The 22,610-nt window shown below is 40.7% G+C and overlaps 2 protein-coding genes across 3 annotated transcripts in view; both read right to left on the bottom strand.

The window, feature by feature from the left end:
* Positions 1-1,363: 1,363 nt before the first annotated feature.
* On the bottom strand, positions 1,364-4,853 carry cdv3 (carnitine deficiency-associated gene expressed in ventricle 3). Of its 2 annotated transcripts, none has more exons than XM_056363986.1 (5): positions 4,429-4,853; positions 3,608-3,681; positions 2,500-2,633; positions 2,107-2,269; positions 1,364-1,721 (listed from the first exon to the last, which is right to left on the bottom strand). In XM_056363986.1, exons 1-5 carry the CDS (start codon positions 4,612-4,614, stop codon positions 1,595-1,597), a joined length of 684 nt encoding a protein of 227 aa, XP_056219961.1. In that variant the 5' UTR covers positions 4,615-4,853; the 3' UTR covers positions 1,364-1,594. The 2 variants fall into 2 exon arrangements, with proteins under 2 accessions (XP_056219961.1, XP_056219960.1); XM_056363985.1 differs by having other exon boundaries at positions 3,608-3,684.
* Positions 4,854-6,688: 1,835 nt separating this feature from the next.
* tmem108 (transmembrane protein 108) overlaps positions 6,689-22,610 on the bottom strand; it is a 45,501-nt gene continuing 29,579 nt past the window's right edge. Inside the window, exons 3-5 of the mRNA XM_056364710.1 lie at positions 12,502-13,806; positions 11,488-11,639; positions 6,689-9,365 (exon numbers count right to left, since the gene is read on the bottom strand). Of these exons, the coding sequence (XP_056220685.1) occupies positions 9,249-9,365; positions 11,488-11,639; positions 12,502-13,806 (1,574 nt within the window). The 3' untranslated portion in view covers positions 6,689-9,248. The remainder of the gene's footprint in view (positions 9,366-11,487; positions 11,640-12,501; positions 13,807-22,610) is intronic.

Below are 22,610 nucleotides of genomic sequence, written 5' to 3' on the forward strand. Positions count from 1 at the left end.
AGTTCTTCTTCACCTTTCTAAACATAACTATGCTTGTAGTAAAAACCCATTTGATTTTAACTGGGTGTACCACTGTTTTAAAAGTGGATAGTACTCTGTTGGTTTGGTGACAGTTTGTATATACAGACCAGCAGTTGCTGTAACTCTCTGGAAATTAAGTTATGCACAAACTACCTGTTCTAAGAGGCTGCAATGAGGGCTGAGACAGTATGATACTCAAGGAGGAAAAGCCTTGTTAAAAAAGGTCGGTCTTAAAACTGGAGGTGAAATGTACCACTTTACGACAATCTGGGCAAACAACCTCAACAAATACGCTTTGAAAGTGGTTTTCTGTCGGCATTGTAACATGTGTGACAACTTCTTTCAAACCACAGTAAAGCATTTGTTACCAAAAGAATGGTTTCGGATTAGGAACAAGCTTTAATTACTCTTTTGCTGATGTCTAAAGATACCAAAATAAAGTGAGGGCAGCAAAGTCAAACACTGGATATGAAAGACAGTTAGTAGTTGTAATCATCAGGCAAACTACAACAGCACTACATTCTTGAACAGAGGGATTTTTTCCTTTTGTATGTTTTTTTCACAAAGTGGTGAGATCCAGAGGCAGGCAACAGCCCGTGAGACAACAAGCAAAGTTCTCTTTAGATGACAAAGCAGTTTCTCTCTATCAGTAAGGCCACTTAATATAGAAATTCTAAATGAGGACCACAACCTATTACTTCTTGTCCATAGATCTTTGCAGAGTGTCATCATCATCATCATCATCATCATCATCATCATGAAGGAAAAAAACAAAGCTTCAAGTTTTTAAATCAAAGAGCCTGATGGCCAGCTTGTATGTGGGGGGGTTGGTGTTTGCCCCGTTCACCACCACAGCGGAAAAAAGCTCAGTCCACATGGTCACCACCAGCTATGCCGCTGAGGTAGTTTCCCCACTCCCGAAGCCCCAACCGCAACTCAAAAACACACCCGAAAATAACCGTGTGCGATTGGGTTATAGCGATCTTGCAAAAAAATAGATATTTTCACAGAAGTTTGTAAAATCATCTTGCCTAAAGTCTTCTTCGATCCTCTGTGGCTTTATTGAAGCAAGTTGAAGTCCAGAGAGAAGTTGCGCCATACAACTGCTGCTCTGAGTACAATCCACAAAGGACAACTACGTCATCTTTTGTTGCTGCTGCAGTGTTGTACGTTTGGGTGTATTTTTCTAATTCCTTTTCAATTATTCCATCTTTCAACAGCCCCTTCAGATGCAGTCCCTCAGGTTTGCCAACCAAATGTATGTGAAGTGTATTAGTGATCTATTTAAAGGGAGTGTGACTGTATGTGTATGTGCTGCAGTGGTACTACTGTGTATGAATGCATATATATGTGTGTGTGTGTGTGTGTGTGTGTGTGTGTGTGTGTGTGTGTGTGTGTGTCTCTGTGTGTGTGTGTGTGTATACAGGGCTGTGTGTTTGTGTGAGTAACCAGTGTGGTGATGGTGGCAGCGTGAGCTCTGTCAGGACTGCAGTCCACACAGCTGGAGTTCAGCTTCCTTCAAGGGGCTGGGCATGACCGTGCTGGAGGGGCCTGGGGACGGAGGGGAGCGGCTCTACTTATCCCCAAGGATGGCGTACTGGTTGTCAAGTTGCAAGTGCTGCATAGAAGCGCCACCGGTCTCCTCTCTACCACGGTTCCTGTGTTTCACAACTTCAAAGGTCTTCTCCATTTCTCTGTCCCTAAAAGACAGACATGTATACATTTAGTGTTGAAACAACTGGTGAGTTAATCTGACAGAAAATGAATTGCCCACAATTATCAACCAATCTTCTAAGTCATCAAGAAACAGTCAAAAGTGTCTGATTTCACATACTTAAATGTGAGCATTTTATCTCATTATAAACTGTATATCTTCAGATATAAAACAATATGAAGATTTCACCTTGGACTTCTTGGAGAAATTGCAATTTGCATTTTTCTGACATGTTATACACTAAACAATTAATCAAAAAGATTAATTTAATAGACAGATTGACTATGAAAATAAAATGTTTGCATCCAGCAAGACCTCAACCACGCAAAAATACATGTTAAACAAAATATTATCACTTGAACTTCACTTACTTGCGTGTCTCCACATGCTTGGCAGTGGCCAGTAGAGAGGGGAACTGTGCGTCGCTGAAGATCTCTGGAGGTCCCTGGGTGTGGCTTCGTTTGTTAGTGGTCAGCCGAGCCCCTGGAGGGCGATATACGCCAGCAGGCTTCGCCTCAGGCACCTCTTCATCCTCTGAAAGCACAGAGATAACATCAATTAGACAAGGAAACTAGATTTTCTGGATCCTTATTAAAATTAAAAATTATATAACCCTTAATAATCAGAAGTTTAGATACAAGTGTTACAGTTTGAACTTTTCAAAACAGCTATATTTTCCCTTTTTAAAACCCTTGTTAATTCCTTAGACCTTTTGTTGGACTGAAGTTTGTAAAAGAAATGGGGGCTGAAGTTGGTTTACTCACCCACAGGTGGAGGAGGAGGGGGAGCAGCTCCAGATTTGTTCCAGGGTCCCGACACTTTGTCCCCACTGACCAGAATGATCTCTCCATCCTCACCAACCTCCTCTTTCTCATACTCCTCTTCCTCTTTCTCATCACTGCAAAAAAACCAGACGGGCAGTTGAGCAGAGATGAGATGCACAGGTGCCTCCAGTCAGGGACAGTGGAAATTTTGAGGTGGCAGACATAACTGACCTTCAGGGTTAATCAACTAAATAGTACGCAGTTTAGCAGCTTATATGTTCTCAGTGAGAACTCAAAAGATTTGGTCTGGAGGAGGAATGTTATCTCCTCCAGACCATTTCCTTTCTGCCTATATCCATTCATCTAGTCTTATAACTAAAAACTAACTAAACATAACCAAGTTTAACTAGAGCAAACACATTTTATCCTCAATCCAAAGTACCTACAGAGCAAATATCCTTCTGATTTGTCTCCATTTGTGCCTTTCAGTTGCATTCATACCACCTCCATAAATCACTTTGTGTAGTTTAAATGCACCTGAATGGCAGTAATCAACACATTTGCTTTAGAATTTAAAGGTTTATGTCCAATTCAGATATTTAGAGGTTGGTTGTTGGTGGCCAACATTTTTGGTAGGACATTGTTATCTAGGCTTGTTTGATTTGCTTGTAACATAAGGGTAGTGAAATTTAATCAGTTTTTGTACATATTTTAAGCTTAGAAGGTAATATGGAATTGCTGACAGATTGTTTTCAGTCAAATTATGTTTATAAACTGTGAGTGCATGACAATAAGTCCCGCATTGTGAATCAATCTCAATAGTATGGTAGTCTTGTATAGCTTTATTATTAGATTAATTAAACTGCCATAACATCACATCTGAGGTACTGCACAGTGGTAGCTACATTAAAGCAATGTGTGTGTGCAAGAAAGTTTAAAACTCTTAAAAATGTTGTCTATATTGCTGCTTATTTGTTCAAATGTTGGAAATGGGTTATAGGGGCCATGGTCCGTACTGGCCCCCAATTGATGGCACCAAGGTTGAGATGCAAAAGAGAACTTGTGCGACCAAGGACTCATGACAGCCAAAAACATATTTCACTCTCACCTTATTTGTAAAGCTTGGAGCCGCAGCCCGCTGTAGTCCACTTCTTTCTGCTCAAACTCTTTCCATTCCTCGTCCTCCTGGGCAGACGGAAACATTAACTCAAAAGAACACTGCAATAAATTTACATGATAATGTCATACCAATTTAGGTGGGCAATGCTCTTCTTTGGAAAACATCTGCACTCTGGCCAATTTCTTCTCAAGATATTTTTACACAGTTTATAACAGGTTGGGTCAATGTTAAACACCAGCGTGACAAGCTGTTTAACCTTATGATAGATACAGTAAGTTAATTTAGTCACTTATCCATACCTACGTGTGATTTGAAACCTAAAAAGGGTGTTACCCCGGTAAAGAAAAAAAAATTTGTGACAAATGGCGGCTCGGCCTAGCTGGAAAGCCACGATTCAAAATAGGGGTATGACAGCTTCCATGCAAACACAAGGCCAGCGTCAGGGTGATAGCTACATTTATGGTCTTAAAATGTGATGTTACGTCATTGACCGACTTTAACAGCTCGCTCACATAAACATAAGGGTGGAAAGAAAAGCACAAAAGACGTGCTATGCTGAATTTTGTTACCCGTCAGAAAGTGTGCCAGGGTAAACCATATGCTAGCTAGCAACCGGCGTTGTACCCTCATGTTGAAGCATCTATCCGTGGTTTTCCTTAATCAATTGAGAAATGTTGGCGAGCTGTCAGCAAGAAGGCTAAATGTAAGGAGGGGGTAAATTGTGACGGGGATACAAAATTTGATACGACACTGCTGCGTGGAAAAGACGTTGCTGAGGCGAAAAGTTACCGGAGAGTGGCGTTGGTTACCTTCTCAATCTGTGCGTCTTGATTCTCGTTTTTCGCCGATTTTTCCTTTTCCTTCTTGGTCTTTTTCATCACAGCCGACGTGGCGGCGGCAGCGGACTCCTTGCCCTTTCCTTTTTCTTTCTTCTTCTTTTTATCCCGCTTGGCAAAGAAATCGTCCAGGCTCTTCTCCGGTGGTAGATCCGCCATTTTCAAAGAGTAATGTTAAGTAGTTAGCTAACCGAGCAATGACAAATGTGAAAACGCACTCTCGCAGGGTGAGGACAGCTGGTCAAACGGGAAGAAGACACGGAGTTACTCCTTATTCTGGCAGTTTAACTTCTTTTTCAGGCTGATAAAAGTGTCCACCCTAGTTCCCTAACCGAATCGTTAGCTATCCTGTCAACCATGCCATGCACGGGCTATTTGACAAATCTGTACCGTTACCCGGAAAGACTTCTACCCCGAACCGGATATAGAATGAGCCTTACACAAAAAAATAAAAGTCGCAATGTTAGCTGGTTTAAATTAACTTTGTTTTTTTTATTGTATTTTAATTTAACATTTAAAATGAAATGAAAAACTTAAATTTAACTTGGTACCACTTTCTGATAACACACCATTTATAAAGGCTAATTTATAAACTGCAATTCATGGTTTTATTAATGGTAAATAAATCATTTACTTATGCTTTACAGATTGGTAATAAACCATAAATACAAGGCTAGACAACCAACTGGCCAAGGGGCCCCAGAGCCCCAGGTTCTATGGTGCGTCCACCCTCCTCTGTCCTGTGGACCAGGTCTTGAATAGGGTATCTGTGTCTAAATCTAGTTTTAAGGCCCACATAGTTCCACTTCATATTGTGCTCATGTGTTTTGAAGTTGTTTTACCAAATGGCCTCCATTGTTTTGCGTCAAGTAATTAACACACAGAAAATCTAGGGCAAAGTAGTATTATTACCATCATAAGAGAACTTTAAGTCAGCAATCAGCGATTATTTTCATTGCCGATACATATGATAATTATTTTTCTTTGATAATCAGTAATCACTTGATTGTTCAGGGGTTATTCACTTATAGATGTTGAGTTTGCTATATATAAAAAACCGGGAAAACCAAAAAATACTCAGATTTTAGATGTCGGTACCATTGAATTTTTGGCATTTTGCTGAAAAACTTACTTATAATTTTAATCATTTATCAAAATTGTTCCCAAACACATTCTGTCAGTAAACTCATCATTTCAACTGTAGAGTACTGGTTGGTTTCTGAGTGCCTGGAGAAATAGTGAAGCTATAGTGTTGTGGGGGCTCCACAGGGACTGAACAACAAACATTTGCCCCTGGGCCTCCTAGGAGGTTAATCCAGCCATTCATTAGTAATAACAACCTTTGGGTTACCAGGTTGTGGGAAATCCCCTTCCAGCAGGGCACTTTGCTTCCACTTAAAATCATTAACCATCAAATCTAAAAACATGTATGACCAGCTGTCGTATGTAAGTTTTGTTTTCTCATTTTTGGTGAGTTGAAATGTCTTGAGCTGTCATATGGATCTCAAAACAAAACTGACAGGATTTAGTTTTTGAATAGGCCTGTAAGTAAAAGCAATGCTTTGTTTAATTTTAAGGCCAGATTAATGCAATAACATAATAATTTAGTTAGAGAAGAAAAACACCCCTGAGTGGACTGGATACATGTACACAGTCTGTCTAGAAAGCAGGAGGGTGAATCAGGAACTCTAAATCGATAGAGTTTAAAAGACAAACTGAGCTGTTTACACAACTTATTTTGACTGGATATAACCTCCAAAAATGATTCTTAATAGAGGAAACTTTAAACTGCTGTAATTCTAACTCTTTGGGGGCACAAAAAAGAAACTGTCAAAACTTGAACTGTCATGTTTTGCGTGATTTCAAATGTAAAAAAAAACAAAACACTCACGTCAAATCAAGCCTCTCCTCAGCAGTAAAGCAGGCTTATAAACAGATTAATGAACTGACGTCATATTCCCAGGGCCGGAGGTCACTTGACCAGATGCAGCACAAAGAGAAAATTCCAGCTCACTACATCAATGGATGTGCTGTGGTCAGCAAGACTGTTTACTCTGCTTTGTTACATAACCAACAGGTGTGATATCTCACTCGCACGTACTGTAGGTTTATTGCTTGAAATCACTGTTTTGGACTTAACTGTCCAAAATCAGTCAGCCATGGCAAAATATGAGGAAGTGTGCCTGTTGATTAAATTCAGTTTTCAAGAGAAGAAGTCAACCAATCAGAATAGTCAGTGTTTTTTGTTTGTTTTATTGCTCAGCAGTAAAAAGTACAGTGTATACTACAGTACAAAAAATACATAATGTTGAACACTGCTCCACCGTGCCACTGAACGTTTTGTAAAATATCCACTTTTTCAGCGTGCAAAACAACAAGCCCAGCTGTGAGCATCCAATGCAGGAAATATCAATATGTTTAACCGTGTTATTCACCACCACCGCTTGAATCAGTGATTTCAGAACAACATCGCACAATGCAGAAAATCTTTAGCGACAATAGAGGCAGGCAGCATTGATTATTGAATAAAACTGCAGCAATGCAAAGTAAAACAGAAGATCGAAGGACCACAGGTTCGATAATTGAACAAAATATTCAAACGCCTCTGTATGTGCTCACAGTAAATATTCAGCATACATTTTTTGTCTCAGTGTTTTTATTGGTCAAGATTTTTGAGAGCCTCTAACACATATTATGTGGTCCAGCAACTGATTGACAATCATTCAACATTTCAACAAACACAGTTGGCATTGCATGGACAAACACGTTATTTATGGAGGGAGACACTTCTAGTAGCAAGGGATGGTCTAATCGTTTCCTACAGTGCTGAGAAAATCTTTCTCAAACTGGGCTATAACCAGTAGCCACTCCACGATACAGACAAGAGACAGACAGACAGAAAGACAAACATACAGGGTCACACACACAAACAGACACACACCGAGAAACAGATCAAACGCTGAAAGTGATACAAAGTCTTGTTTGACTTAAAGTAACAGTGATATTTGGTTAAGGGGGCAGCACGTTTCAACTCATTCGTCCACCCTTACACACGCTACTGCACACTCACACAGTATGCTTACATGCATGAACGAGACATTCACACATACACATACTGATATATAAAGGGCCAACATAAAGAATTAAGACATCTATGTGGTCCCTCCTAAGAGAAGCTGGTGACACATGAGGGCGAAAGCCATTTTAAGTCAGCTCCATTTGACTGACAGATGCACCATCATTCATAACTGCAAGATGTAGACCCCATATCATCCAAATAGTCCACTCCAATTAACCATTAAAATCTGGGCTCGTATTTATCAAACTGCTGAGAAATAAAACTTAAAGTCCTTCACTTTTACTCCTTCTTTCAAACTTAACAATAAAACCAATTAATCAGTTATTTTATGACTTAAAATGCTCTTAACTTAAAGAGAGGTCCTTTTAAATTGGATAAAAGAGGTGACCTTCAGCCTAGAAAATTTCAGTACAGAGACGCAGCTTAACACACACCTTCTGTGTCGTGTTTTAAAGTGACAATATCATCATCCATGATGAAAAATATGCTAACTCTAAGTCATAATCAGGTAGGTTTAGACTACCATTTGCATATGATAGGATGCAAACAACAAACTGGCTCTCATATTGTTTTGCAGCCACTTTCCATGCATCTTCATTGTCTGCACTTGTTAGTGTGGTACTAAATTATTCTTATTATATTATGTTGTCTCTTATGTACCTTCTCTAGCATCAGCACATTTCTTTCTTCCTCCAGTTGTTATCTTTTTGTTTATATTTCATCCCATATCCTATTATCTAATCCTTATACACAGTACATATACAGTATATCCTGTACTTGTAACCTTTTTCAACCTGCTTTTAATTTCAGATTTTATTTTTTGTTCTTTTCTGTCGCTCTATAAATAAAATATATTATTACATATCATTATTATTATATAAAAAATATTGTATATTATAAAAATATGAGAATATTGTCCTTCAGATTTTAATTGCTACTGGAGATACTAAAAAGGATTTTACACAAAGAAAAAGAACTTTAAAAAAAATCAATATCACATATGCATACTAATATATCATTGAGGAAAATATAAGGATGTTTTCTAAAGAATGAACAATGGGGCAGATGTAGGTTAAATCCTTGTCTCCGATTGGCCAATCCTGCCCTGAGCATACATACAATTAATCATGTGATCAATTGAGAGTTGTCCATGACGGTTATCACTCTCACATTTCAGTTCTCAAACTTGATGGCATTCGTAGCTTTCTTAGAAGTTTGATAAATACAGACCCTGATTTCATATACAGTATTTTGCAAGTACATATTTTAGGTGCTATATTCAAGTTCAACAGGCTATAAGTATTTTGGGATTGATTTTAAAAGGAAAAATAAAATTACAAAGAACAGCTTAAATGCTTCGATAGCACGTTTCTCTCTCTAAAGCAGATTTCGTGTGGCAACATCCACAGTGCACTCACCATCAAGCCACTGTAAAGAAACAAAACCACATATACTCTGTATTTTATAAAGACAATAAAAACCTTTTATCACAATTAAGCCTTTTTTGTAGAAAATGTACATCAGAAAAATATGCAGGTGCATCCTCATAGTAAATAGTGTCTGTTTACATCACTCTCCTTTCAGGTTGCTCTTTGTGTTTATAATATACAGTATAAAGTCAAAGTCTCTGAATATTTACCACATATATAAAATAGACAACAACAGCAGGGGGAGTAGGAGAGAAGAATCCAACAGTGTCTCTCGTTTTCTGTCTCTAGATGGCAGAAGCTTTGTCTCTGTTGATGAAGAGGGTCTCCTGGCAGAAAGGGTTAACCAGGACCACACTGCTGCCACTGTAGTCTCCATTAGGGGGTAGACAGGTGTCATGCTCCTGCAAATGCACACACATACACGCACGGAGAGAAAATTAACGCTGGTTGCTAACTGTTAAACAATAGCTGTGATTCCCTATTAAGGCACACGCTGCAGTCTACTGTATCTAAGTCAGTCTACAGGCGAGGAGCGGAGTCAGACAATTTAGTTTGGAAAGGGAACGGAATAAAAACATATGGGTTTTGTGGACCCCGGGGCTTTTAAAGGCGATAGTGAACAAAGATATCTGACAAAGCTAGATGAATAGAGATGTAAAGGGAGGCAGAACATGTAAAAGCTTCGTGATTGCAGAGACAAAAGGGAGGGATGATTCAGAAAAAACAAGGTAACAGAGGAACTTAATGTGTGTGTGTGTGTGTGTGTGTGTGTGTGTGTGGGGGGTGTTTATGGTGAGTCAGCAGTAATGAGGCAGTGCCGGAGGAGGGGGGGGTGTGAAAAGCAAAATAATTTGTTTTACAGCGGGAATGAGGCCATTTTTATCAGCAGGATCCAATCAAATCAAATTAATACTGTCATTTAAGGTTTAGGATAATTTCCCCCAGAGCTCTCTCATTTACCTATAGCACCAGGGAAGCTATAAGGCTGCTGCTCTACAGAGACAGGAAAATCAGGGGAAAACAACACCTGGGTGTCACCAGGGGCATCCTATACATGATCCAACCTCAGCTTCCCTCTCCTGATGCCCCCACAGGCGGCAAAGGAATGCAAATAGTGCAACGGTCGAGGGATAAAAGAAAGGAGACACACAGAGTGAAATGGTCACTGGACAGAAGATTATAACAACCATGCAAACTGAACAAAGCAATGATTAATCAAAATGATATCAGAAAGAAGAGGAGGGAGATTGCAGCTTTAATAACTTACTAAAAATCCATATCACTGTCATATACTACAACATCCAACAGATGGTGCTGTAATGCACCAAAAAAACTGCACGAGCTGTTCCACAGCTAGAATCCATTATCATTGGGCAAGCATGTCAACCTTTGGCCTTTTAAAGTAATATGAGAAACATTGTCTCTTTATGAAGCCAAATCATCCTCTAAAACTGTAGGTGAAATAATGAAATATGTAAAGAAGAGCACAGTCACAAAATCATAAATATACCGTACAATATACAGTGCATAAAGTGCTAAACTTTAGACAAACTATGGTCAAAGATAGGACGGACTGTGAGATTTACAATCCTGTACATAGATTTTAAATATGTACAATTTGAGGAGGTATATTAGGAACTGGTATGCCTTCCACTGGCATTCGACATAGATATAAAAGACATTCCTGAAGAGCAGCTGTGTTCTTAACAATGACTTCGTGTCATTCAGTTTAAGAATCTTAAATGTGCTTTTTTGGCTTTTTAATGATTTAACAAGATTTTTGTTGTGGCGAGATTTCCGAAAAGACAGAATACCCTGCATCATTTCTGATATGATCACCCAACCTTTTGAAACGTTCCCCTTTTGAATTTGTGGGTCTGTTAAATACGATTTGCTAAGTGATCATCATGTTGCTGTTGCTGTCTTGGGAGCTCGTATCGACTGGGCACCTTTTGGTGCAGGACACTCAAACAGACCCATCAATCAATGTAGACCGAGGGAATTGATAAAGACTGTTAACCTGCAACCTAATATGACCCGTGTTTACAGCACTGTATGTTGTTTAACATCTAAACCCACTCTCATTAATTCACAATGAATTAACTTATAATTTACTAATAATGATCATCACACCAGCTAAATAATGGCATATTACTAGCCTGTACCTACACATTTGGTTGGTATAAGGGTTGGATATTTTGCAGAGAAATTGCATCAAGTGGATTTGCCATTCTCTGAATTTAAATTCAATGTAATATTAGATGTGAAAAATCAGGAGGATCTAACATTTTCCCTGCAGGGGTAGCATCCCTATAAATCGTAATAATACAGTGTCATGCTCAAGTGCACTTCAGCAGGCCTCGGGGCTTTGCTGACAGGGAAGATTGGACATTGGATCCTCTTGTTCTTTCCATACTCATTAAAACCATTCTGCTGACTGATAGTGAAACATCAAGTAAATGTCCCACCACTTGAGTGTGTAGTGTTGTATACTAATAGACACACTGTGCCAGTAGTTTGTACCTCGCTCTCCAGAGTGTGTATCTCTCTGGGCAGCTCCACAGCGTGCCTGCTGAAGTAGTCCATGGTGATGGCGTTGTTCCAATAGCTGAGGTTGTTCTCCTGACTTGACGACTTCTTCTTCCTCCTCATACAGCACACGGTCAACAGCACAGCTACAGCAGGCGGAGGCAGGAAAAGGAAAATGAGGGTTAGTACAGTAGTTGGCAGAGCTGCTGCTTCAAATAGCCTCTGGAAGCGCCCACGCGAGCTGTTCAGGTAGCGGCTGTCATGATTCTGGAAAATATGCCATTGGTAGAATAAACTGTGGTGGAAAGAAAAAACATCCACCAGGAAATGTTTAGAAATGGCTACTGGTGATGTGCCTTGTAGTCATTTTGAGTTAAAACTGAAACAACTATGCTGTCAGTCAAAAACAAATGGCAGCTACATATGTTCAGGAATCATACAAGAAAATAATATACTTATTTTCCATCTCTAACAAACCACAAAACAAAATAAAGTGCCTAAAGTGCTTGATATAAAAACACTGGTTGTCTGGTTTCTGTCAAAAGAAAGAAAGTTCTCTTAAAAAGAATCGTCTTTACATTTTGAGAAATACTTTTCTTTCTTTCCAAGAGTTAGATGATGAGACGGATCACTTTCTTATCTGTCAGTAAAATATGAAGCTACAGCTAGCAGCCAATTAGCTTAGCTTAGCAAAAGGAAACAGCCAACCTGTCGTCCAAAGGTAACAAAATTCTCCCATCAACAGTAATGAACACATTTTATCTTGTTTGTCTAATCCTTACACTGAAGTATAAAAATGTCAAGTTGTAATTTTACACTGGGTTATGTGTTGGACTATTTCTTCAGTCTTTATGCTGAGATGGTGTCAATGTGGTGGTGTCAATCTTCTCATCTAACTCTCACCAATAAAGCAAATAAGCCAGTTTCTCAAAATGTCAAACTATTCCTTTGTATAGGACTTTTTTCAAAATCAAGTCAAGGTCAGCCAGCTGCTCTGACTTTACTTACAACACGAGGACACAGGCACGCTGATGGCCAGCACAATCCACACAATGTCCATCTTGCTCAAGCAGATGGTCATGCGGGACGGCGGGGAGTCAACGGTGGGGCCTGAGCTGTTGCTGGGTGTCCAGGGCTCCTGGGTGGTGGGAGGCACCTGCCTGTTCAGGAAGTTCCTGCTGGCTGTGGAAGGGGCCTCCGAACTGTTCCCCCGAGCAGGGGGCTCCTCGACTGAACTGCTGTTAGACAGCAGCCCTCCAGATGTAGTTACATTCCCCAACGAGCGTCCCAGAGGGGGATTGTCTGTGCCGTTACCTCGAACAACCTGACCATGCCCCTCCTCAGTGGTGGTCTCACTGGGAGCAGTGTGGTTGTCTGGGCCGACTGTGGGAATCTGTGTTTTGAGGCTCGGCGCAGTGGACAGGGCTGGAGTGGACGCAGTGGAAGTTAGATTCTCTGGTGGGCTCTCGACTGGGGAGACAGACCTTGCCTCTGGGTCTACCACCAGTCCATCAGTGGGGGTCTCGTTTGCCTCATGCACCTCCCTCAGGGTGATGGCGTGGTGTGCAGCCACCTCTGCGACACCCTGAGCATGCTCTCTGAGTTTCAGGCCAAGCGCAGGGTCATCATCTATTGATGAAAGGGACAGTGAGGAGGGGTGCAGATCTGGAACATGGTGGCTGGGGTTAGTGGGTTCCTCCACGCTCAACTTCTGAGGCTCTACATGGTGTGCGGCGAGCGTATCTCCTCTGTCTGATCCAGAGCTGGACATAAGAGCCAGGGGGTTTGGAGCACCTCTGCCAGTAGATTCTACATCTATATTTGGGACCACTGTGCTGAGAAATTTAGGGCTGCTGCTGCTGGCCTGGTTAGTGCTGACTGTAACTGGGTTATGGACTTGAGGTACCCTGACCAATTTGTGCATGTGGCCTTGGTTTACAATATCAGAGCTCGGCTCCTGGGGCTGATTAACCCAGCTTTCAGTGCTCACAGTGTTCAGGGCGACACTATTTGTGTCATGAATAGGAGGATCTTCATGGGCCAGGCTGGAGGTTTGGGTGGTGTGAAGCCAGGCTGACGTGTGGAAGGCGACAGTAGGGAGGATGATGTTTGTGGGTTGAGCGCCACCTTTGGATGACCACTCCCCACTACTGGAGCCTTCCTGATGCCAGTTCAGGTGCGGGGGTTCGGGGGGTGACAGGGGGTTGCTGTGGGCGGCTGCCATGGAGACAGAGTCCTGGGACGTCTGGCCGAGGTACAGCTCCTGTGCTGATGACACCAGTCCTACTAGCAGTGCTAGGAATGCTAGAACACCTGCAGAGAAAAAGACAGAAAGCTGACAGTTAGCACATGATAATAAAGAACATCCTTTAGATTCATCATGTAAGTGTGTATTTTCAGCATGTTGTCCACCAATGCATCGTTTCTCCCACGAATCCCGCTTTGCAAAGCGAGACAGGAGCGCAGCACGGAAGCTGAAACTGACTGCTCATGTGTTCAGACGAGACACAAAGCCTTATCTCGCATTCATTGCACCCTTCAGCCTTTAATCTAATGAACCACTGTGTTTGTCAGTCACCTAGTTTAACTAGATTGCTTTATTAACTGCATTATTCACTAGACGGGTTCTACTGTGTGTAACCATGCACGGATGAGGTGGCAGCTGTCTCAGTTTTAAATGCTTCAGTGAGCTCACTTTCCCCCAGGATAATAAAATAACAAGGAATTATTTGATTTTGATTTCCAAATAACACCACACAAAAATCACTGAAAGTATAAAATGGGATGAGATTAATTATTTTATTCCTCAGCCAGCTTTAATAATTTTGTTAATTTTCCATATTCCTTTGTTATCAAGATCCAGCATTGCCAAAAACATGTCAGTTCTCCTGCCCAGTAAGACACAAAATGACATTTTTACAGTGAACACAGTTGACAAACTGTGGCTATTTTGACACTGTGACTATTAGTCACAGTGTCAAAATAGCCTACTTAGCATGCTAAAACCATTTCAGAGAGCCTGACAGATTCTCTTTCCTGAGCTCAGTCCCATAAGGAGGCTGTGTAGTGACAAGCCATTAGCAGGTGCCTGTGGGGAATATCGGTCCTATTATGCTATCCAGACAGCAAGAAAGTCATAGAGGGAGGGATGTGGAAGGGTTTATTAATTTCCCCTTTGCTCCCTCCCCTCCATCCTTTATTGACACTGTTAAACACGGCTAATGTGACACATTAGCGGAGCTCCCATTGAGTCGTTTCTACGCATTCAGCTGAGAAAAGAACATGCATTAACACAAAGCTGCCATCATTTAAATTCCTGTCTGAATGAGGTTATGTAGCATGTTCCTGCCACAGGACGATAAGCTGAAGACAGTGTGAGAATGTGAAATTAATGAATTTTATTATTGTTGTTATTAACTTATTGCTTAAAGCATGAGGCTGGTAGTAGCCTGTACTTTTCTGATTGTCAACAAATCCTATGAAGAGAGCAAAAACCAACAATGCGTTAGCTTGCCTCTCAACATGTTTTGATTCCTCAAACCTGTCTGTGGCACTCAGCCCCAAAGCAAATCATTCCTATTGAAGATGAAGATAGGTCACAAATATGCTTTGCGTTTGTTTTGGGTTTTTTTTGTCATTCTTTATCAAATGTAACTCAGACAGGAAGAAATAGCACATTCTTTGGGGACCATTTTCAGCTGAGGAGTAATACATTTTTGGTTTGCTTCTGAGCGTTTATGGCAGCAGGCCTAAAAAGGATTAAAAAAACACCAGGGTGCCCGTGTTTGCAGTTATGAAAGAACATGCTGTCCAATGGAGCTCTACGGCAGAAAGGAATAAGATATATCAGGCTTTGGCTACACAGACAATACCTGTTGGTAGGATCAAGTTCATTGTTGGTTTCACTGTTTTTAATGGGATTTGTTGAAAATAAGAAAAATGTAGAATATTGCCAGCCTTATCCTTTGATGATACTCACTGAAAGAATGCTTATACTGAGCTGTGCAGCCGTGCAGAAATGCCAAAGGCATTTATTAAAGACTAGTTTGAACACCCCCATTTTTAAAGCTATTCAAGAGCATGCATAAAAGCCACAATATATGTATACTGTCAAGAAATATATGATAATAAGCAACAGTCTTTCTCTGTGGTCCTGGATGGGTATCTTGCTTGTGTCAAAGAAAAGCCTCAAGACAAAAACATTTTTTAATATATGGACTTGCAGAGGTGGGTATTCATGAGGTTTCTAGAATTGAGGGCTCTGGAGGGAAATAATTGTAAGTATAGTGATCAAGGCTGCATTGTTTTGACAGTCATAAACCCCCCCCCTAAAAAAAACAAGAGTCATACAAAACACACAGTCTAAAGCAACCCATGTGACCTAGATGTTGTGGCCATCGTTTAACTACGCTGCTCCGTCAGTAGCTATGGAAACCAAGTTTCCATTTCCAAGAGAGAGGAGAGAAGAGGAGAGGAGAAGGAGATGAGAGAGGAGGTGGGAAGAGAAATCTGTTGAACATCTATGAAAAAGGGAACAAAAGTAGCAGCTCGAGCATTAGTCAGTATCAGTAATCTCTAATTTTCTTTACCATAAAGCTTCTCCCTCTCTTTCTTCTTTGTTCGCTGGGGGATTTAAATAACACCACAGCAGAACCCTAAAGCACTGACTATTTAAACTCAGCCTCTGAATCATTAATCATATTCCTCCATACTCAATCACACAGACTACCAGGATAGAGGATCCGGGCCCTGTCTTCCATTAACCAAGCCTGTCACGTCTCTAATCCATGCAGCTCCACTCCAGACCCATATGTGAGGAGATAACACACATGGTCATCCTTGATTTATGACTGCTCGTCTTTCCTGAGATGATCCTTGAGGCAGGGAAGCGGAGCACAGACAAACCCAACCTATCAAAGCTCAAGTGTCTGGGTTATTGTTGATCATTAGTAACGTCACATTAAGACAAATTCTGAGGATAAAGCTCTTTGAATCTGAATAATAAATAAAACGACACAAAACCATAGGTATAATAGATTACATACTAACTTTTAAGATAGGAAAGGTACATCACATGTCACTGTAATGTGGAGCCTTAAAGCTGCAAGCAAGGGAGAGAAATAATTATGTTATTCAATGCTAAAAGAAGCAGATAAAAGAGATAACAGAGGCCATTTAAGAGCGAGGAAGATTATCATGCTGTGTTCCGGCTTGAGTCACACCTTCAATCAGTACCCAGAGCCTGGCTGTCACAAGCAAGCAACCCGAAACTCCGCTGCTAATGAATAAAACATCACACCCAGACTCCTTTTGCAAACTAAGTTATATCAGAAATGAGCTAACTAAATGCTCAGGCACACACACACTCACAAACAGGAACACATTCTTCTAATTTGTCCAGATGATCAGAAACTAGGCAAAAAAAACATGTGGTTTCAGTCTGATCTGTAACCAACATGGAGATTAATATTTATTTAGGACTTTGCTGTTTAGTCATATCATATTTTATTAAAGAACACATCTAAAATGTTAAAGGGGAGGTTGGGACTCTTGCTTCTTAAGTTTGCTTGCACTCAGACATCTGGCACATATATTCATTAGTGCTGAATTTGTAGTGAGGATAAAACCGGCCATTAAACTCTGTTTCAGATTTCATGTTGGGTTCTTAGGTTAATTATTTTGTATGTTTTTAAGTGGGGACTCTTTGTTTGACTTTGGCAGGAATCACTCACTTGTTTTACTTCTTATTTAGCCTTTGACGTCCTGCAGAGTTATACAATAGCTAGCTATACACAGGAAAACAGGCTTTAAAAAAGTAAATAAATAAATAAATAAAAAACAGGGACAAGGCATGGTTTCTATCAGTGGCCCTTAGAAAACTGCCACCAACTGAGTGGCTCAGTTTGCTTTAATTGACAGGTCTAATACATAAAAAATAAACAGGACACGGAGCAGTAGCTTCTCTAGTAAAAACAGCTTCTTAAAATTTTATCTAAAACATGCTTGAACAGCAACTCAAATACAAAAATACTAACTAGCTAATTTACTGAGAATATCCACATATAAGCTATCATGACATTGTGGCAGTGTGTTTTCCACCACCCCACCCCCACCCCCCCCACCCCGCTGTGAGTTTGTCCTTGATTGTTTGTAGACAGAAACACGTCCATTTTGACCTATACAGTATCTGTTATATTGCTGAGTTTCTGTGCGTGCGTGTGTGTGAATATGTGTGTGCATGTGCACGCAGGGATTACATGTGTATCCATGTGTTTTTCCACATGCACTGTGTTGCACTCTGAGGCAAATGGGTGTAATTTGTCACAGCGTCTGGGCGCCTGGCTGATGGAGTGAGAGCGTAAGCAGGGTGAACACAGACAGAGAGCCTGGCCCTGCCTCCACAAAGACATGCAGCTGAGAAGCAGACGCAGAGAGTGAATTAACAAGAGAAAATGATTGAAAAGGCCCAAAAAGCGAACTGAGCTTCATGAACATCCATTATTGAGTCGAAGCACTGGGAAGAACGTGAGAAAATTGGATGGAAAAGGGAAAGAATAGTGAGGGCGGACAGGGTGAGAAAACGCGCAAAGAGGAGGCCAGAGGCGTTTCATCAGTGATAACACATGGACAAAAGCAAAAAGGCCGGATTAGACACATTAGACCATGGACCAAAAAGGACATTCAAAGGAAAATAAGGTGTGAGAATATAGTAGGCACTTTCTGAAACATTTGTCTTGCTCAGCAGCACCTATCTAATCAGCATGAGTTTTTTTTTCCACTATGGTTTTTGGCCTGACATGATTTCTCACAGGCACGAAAAACACCCACAGAAAGAGTCAGACTGTTTTCAGTAGTGATGACGCGAGGGACGAGGCACACAACAAGACTTTTCTGGATCTTTTCTCAAAGGAGGACAAAAAAAGGGCTGGTGTGTAACTGGTGTGAGTAGATTTCAGTAATGACATTGAATAGCAGGTCTTTCTCTTTGTCCTTCTACTTATATGGTCTTATCGGCTGGGAAGGTGACACGCAGCAAACATTGTTATCACTCACACCAACCTGTTGCCCTCACTATCTATATCACCCAACTGATCACTTCAGAATAGCACATGCTAATATCATGGAGACAAACAGCACCAAGGTACAATTACAGTGAGATTATGCCCTCAGTTATTTGACTAATGGCGTCAACCTGTTCTCCACTAACTAAGCTGAGGGTGTATGGAGGGAGGGGCTATATATGCAATAAACCTGCTGAATTAGGGCTCTTTTGAATGAATAGGAAGCCGGTGACATTCGTTGAAGTCCTCCATTGATGCCATCAGGCCCATCAATAAATCATGTTGCAAAGCAGGGACCTGTGCACTGATCCATCGCAGGCTTTGTCCCAACAATTGTTCACTATTAGACTCAATGTCAGGGGACAGGGGCCACAGCAGCTGTCACTGACTCTACAGTCACATAAAAACAACATTTACTCCTGATGATGAAATTCTGCATTCACCCCCGCCCCCCCCCCCGGATCTTCTCATAAGATAAGACCTCATTCCAGATGAACGGCATTGTTGAAGCGCACTGCATCATGACTCTTCCGGCCTCATCAATCATACCAGAGCACTTAGTGTGCGGTACGCAGGCGATCAGTGCTTATGCACCAGCCTGTCTGCATGATCAATCCTAAGGGGGGGTGGGGGGGTTTCATCATGGAGGGTGGGATATTTATCTTTTTTTTTTTTTTTTTTGCAGGGGTCACCTCATGCTACGTGCTATGGAGAACGATGTGGCTTGAACGTGCACAGCGACAATCTGCCGATGAAGTGTGTGCTGGAGCCAGGTTGGTTGTGCCGCATCGGCAGTGGGCAGCTGGCAGTGGCACTATTCGAATTGGAGGCTCCACAGGAAGCCAAAAATAGAAGCTGCAAAATCATCCATCAATAAGGCTTGTGACGGTTCGTCAGGCTGTTCTTCTGAACTGTTACTGCTCTGTCATCTCCCTGCTCAGGCAGCATGACGGGGAATAACGAAAAGAACTGTAACACATCCAATGAGAGTCTGGCCAAGGTCACTTGAATAAATGAATCAAACTGCATCTGTATTAAGATTAAATGTAAGATAATGTAGCATCAAGATGTCTTGTATAATATCTTCACTAACATTAATGTTCTGTTTTATTATTGCTCTGCTTGCTTATTTATCTATTTATAACTTAATTAATAAATGAATTTCAATTTCAAAACATGTGTCCAGGTACAGATGAAAGAACAGCTTTTTGGTTAATTCTGTCTTGTTAATGTTTGTTAATGTTTGTTAATGTGCACTGACCCTTACAAAAAAAAAAGATTTGATTGCACTTGTTGACAGTAACAACCTGCATCATCTGTCCTTCAGAAGACTACGATAAAAAATGAAAGATGATTTCCAAACTGAACAGCTGGTGTCATGATCTTGTTCGTCTGGATCAGGCTGCAGAAAGGGTATAATCATTGGTAAAAATTTAATCTTAACAATAGCATAAATATTTAATTCATTTTTTCTTTCTTTCTTTCAGGTTCAGACTTAGCTCTCAGAAACTAACCAAGGCTTGCTCCACAATGTTGCATGAACCCACAAGTGAGTTGATTTATCGAGAATATTGGTAGGTAACTTGTCATCTCATCTTTGTGGAGGTTTTGTAACACTTACGAACAGGTTGAGCAATGGCTCTGTGTATTTGGTCATTTAGTGCCACATCTGTTTTTTGGCAATATTCTTAAGTGAAATAAAAATGAAAAAAACCCAAAAATCTCTCTTTGAATTCCTTTAGAGAAAATTTTCTTGGCAGAAATTGAACCCCCTGGAGGCTGCTGTATCTCTCCAGATTTGGAGAGAAATGACAAAGCACGATGAAGACCTATGCAATAATTTCTTTATGAAATGTGAATGATGAAGAATGTTTTTTTTTTTTTATGAGCCTGACTGATGAAACTAGACTGAAGGTATTAGAATAACAAATGTATGTTTAAACAGTGTGTGTCCAACAATAACAACGTCAAAATGCCCTTGAGCAAGACACAGACTCTCTGCCTGTGCTCTCATCCCAAGTTGCTCTGGATAAAACCATTAATACCCGACATACATACTTAGTGCCTGAGATGTAAATGTCAAAGAACTAAAGGGAATTACTATATGTCCACCTATTTCTCTAATGGGATAAACATACATAAGTGCTGGTTTAGATGCCCCTGGGCATTGAACCATAACCAGTAATTAAGGATGTCCTCCTCACCACCCAACCGGCCCTCCATGGATCACATTTAGCCTTGTTTATGCTAATCACAACTACTCTACAGCAGCAGACAAACCTCCATGGGATTCCCCCCAAATCCCTCAGGGCAAATGGAGACGGTTTTATCTACAGTGCTCATCAGAATACCAATAAGCCTATATCAAACCATAGCAGCACACACACACACACACACACACACACACACACACACACACACACCATGGCTCCACTCCCTTAATGCAAAAATGAATCCATATCTCACTTTTGAGGATAAAGGCTGACAGACTCAAATCAAAGTAATCATAAGCCTTAAATGGGGAGTTTTGTTGAAGGTAGTCCAAGGCTTTGATTCTAAGCTTTGACGTACCGTCAGAGCGAGCCACAGAAACAGATCAGACCCATCAGCTTCAGGCGGACAAAACCCTTTATCAGCACACGGACTGTCTGGAGAGCTGTCTGACTAACTGCTGGTGAGATTGGATTATCACGCCTGGACAGAGCGCTGTCGGCCCAGACTGACTTCAATGGACCCACTGCACTTGTGCAACAATTACCACTACCAATGGGACTACTACAGTACTATTAGTACTACTACCTCTACTACTACTACTACTTAGTACAACTATTGCTACTACAGCACTACAACTAGCTTATCAACTTATCAATATCAGATGCTAATAACTAAACTAATAATAATAAATAAATATAGAACATTAATAACAATAAAATTTAAAATAATAAAAACAACTAACAATACTGCTGCTACAACTTTAACCCTCTATAGCTACTCATACTACTACTGCAGCAGTTGTTAGTATTACTACAAATAACATTTACCGCTAACTAAAAACCGCTAACTACTCACACTTCTGCAACCTCTGCTGCCATTACTACTATTACTACCAGCATTAGTATTAATATCACTTCTGCTACAAGAACAGCTACTTCACTTTCTGCCCCCACTAATAAAAGTACTACTTCTTATACTACTACTTCCAATATAACAATTTGTATTGCTAATAATGCCATTATTATTGATAGTAATACCACTATGACCATTAAAATGTTTCTGTTGCAGATACTAACCCTACGAGCTAGCAGCTAGCTACAGCAGAAATTAGCTAGCTGCCTAATCTTTGGGTTGTTTGACTTCAAGTGGTTATCGACTAATGCAACTGATTTAGTTATAATACCAGCACAACAGAGACCGCTACCACTACTACATCTGTCTTACTGCATGGTGGGCAAAGTAAAAGAGCATTACTTGTCCCTCTCTCATTACCACCACCAAGGCAATTCATTGAGGAATGAGCTTAAGCATCAATTGCTTTAGTTGAGCTGCTCAGTGGCCTGCAGACCAAACCGTGGGCAACGTCCAGGTTTTAATGTGAGTACAAACTGTTTGTGAAACTTCTGTGGATTAAAAACTCCTACCGTACTTTTACTTCTACTGCTTGTCTTGCTGCCATTACTACTATCCATCCACCTTCTCCTACTGCTCTTCAACATGGTCGTCATACTCAGAGCCTCTATTGAGACTGCGCCGCGGGAACATAAACTGACTCATTTTAAATGTTCCCATTTGCTGATGTTCAAAATTGTTTTTTCTTCTGTGAATCACTTTGGTGACATTTTTTCTTGTACTTTTTGCCACACAGAAACACAAAATGCACCTGCCACGCGATGAATCATAAGTCGGAACATGCGTCAATCGATGAGTAATGATGGGTATTGTAACACTTATTCATCATTGACCACTGAAAGAGCTTAAAGTAGTGCTGCAGAGAAGGTTAGATGAGCAGTCACAATTTTTGAATTTGGGGGAAGGGGCCCATAAAGACTTATGCATAAG

Source organism: Seriola aureovittata, chromosome 20, assembly GCF_021018895.1.
Source record: "Seriola aureovittata isolate HTS-2021-v1 ecotype China chromosome 20, ASM2101889v1, whole genome shotgun sequence".
In the NCBI taxonomy this organism is placed as follows: domain Eukaryota; kingdom Metazoa; phylum Chordata; class Actinopteri; order Carangiformes; family Carangidae; genus Seriola; species Seriola aureovittata.